At 69.5% G+C, this 964-nt stretch overlaps 1 protein-coding gene across 7 annotated transcripts in view; it reads right to left on the reverse strand.

Moving 5' to 3' along the window:
• The window catches only part of PGAP2 (post-GPI attachment to proteins 2), a 15,176-nt gene continuing 14,217 nt past the window's right edge, over positions 6 to 964 (reverse strand). For all 7 annotated transcript variants that reach the window (XM_021384081.1, XM_021384080.1, XM_021384087.1 and 4 more), the window contains exons 5-6: positions 694 to 802; positions 6 to 617 (exon numbers count right to left, since the gene is read on the reverse strand). In XM_021384081.1, the coding sequence (XP_021239756.1) occupies positions 487 to 617; positions 694 to 802 (240 nt within the window). In that variant the 3' untranslated portion in view covers positions 6 to 486. The remainder of the gene's footprint in view (positions 618 to 693; positions 803 to 964) is intronic.

Consider the following 964-nt stretch of genomic DNA (forward strand, 5'->3'; position numbering starts at 1 on the left):
CCGCGGAGAGCTCACAAAAAAATACTCAGTGCTTTATTTCATCCTCCACACCCAGGAGAACGCGCTGCAGGGAGCTGCCGCGTGCAACGGGGGCACACACGGATGGGGACCCGGGACCCCCCCAGCCCTGCAGCAATGTGCCCACGGGGCGAGCGCAGAGAGCCGGGCCGGCCGCCCTTGGACCACGAGTTCTTTTTGGGGATTTGTCGGCGAAGGGTCCCCCCCGAATCCCAGCAGCCCCGGGGACAGAGCGGGGCGCAGGGAACGGGCCCAGTGCCACGAGCAGCGGCCGCTCTGCCCGGCCCTCTGCAAAGAGCCAGCGCCCGCCGGCCTCGTGCCCCGCGCCACGACGGGGCCACGGCCGCCAGCTTCCACCCGCAGAGCTCAGCCCGTTCCTGAACCAAAGCGGGGCCGACCGCAGCCCCCAGCCCACGCCGAGGGGCCGGCACCCACGGGAGCAACGGCCCGCAGCCCCGCGGCGCCCAGTTAGAAGTGCTTGTCCTCCAGCACCGAGCTCACCACCAGCTCCTTGTTGCCGAAGTCCCAGAAGGCCGTCATGTGGAAGGCCATGTTGGAGAAGACCACCACGTACTCCAGGAAGGCGAAGACGGTGTAGGCTGCGGGGGAAGCACAGCGGGTTACTGGGAAGCACTGGGGGTCCCGGGGCTGCCCCGCGCCCGGTACCGCCCGTACCTCCAGGTCTGCAGTACCAGTTGTGGTGGAAGTAGACGCAGACGGCGATGGAGAAGGTGACGAAGGTGATGAAGAAGAGCAGCTGCTTCCACTTGTAGGACTTGCGCTCCTGGGTGAGAGCGAGGGCACGGCTCAGCACCCAGCCCCTGCCCGGCGTGGGCCGTGCCCCACAACCCCTGCCCCACAGGGACGGCCCCGCCAGGCCCAGAGCCCCCGGCCTGGGTGGGTGCGGGGAGCCCACGGCACAGAGGTGCCCGCAGTGGGGGGGGGG

The sequence above is a fragment of the Numida meleagris genome, chromosome 1, assembly GCF_002078875.1.
Source record: "Numida meleagris isolate 19003 breed g44 Domestic line chromosome 1, NumMel1.0, whole genome shotgun sequence".
Classification (NCBI taxonomy): Eukaryota; Metazoa; Chordata; class Aves; order Galliformes; family Numididae; genus Numida; species Numida meleagris.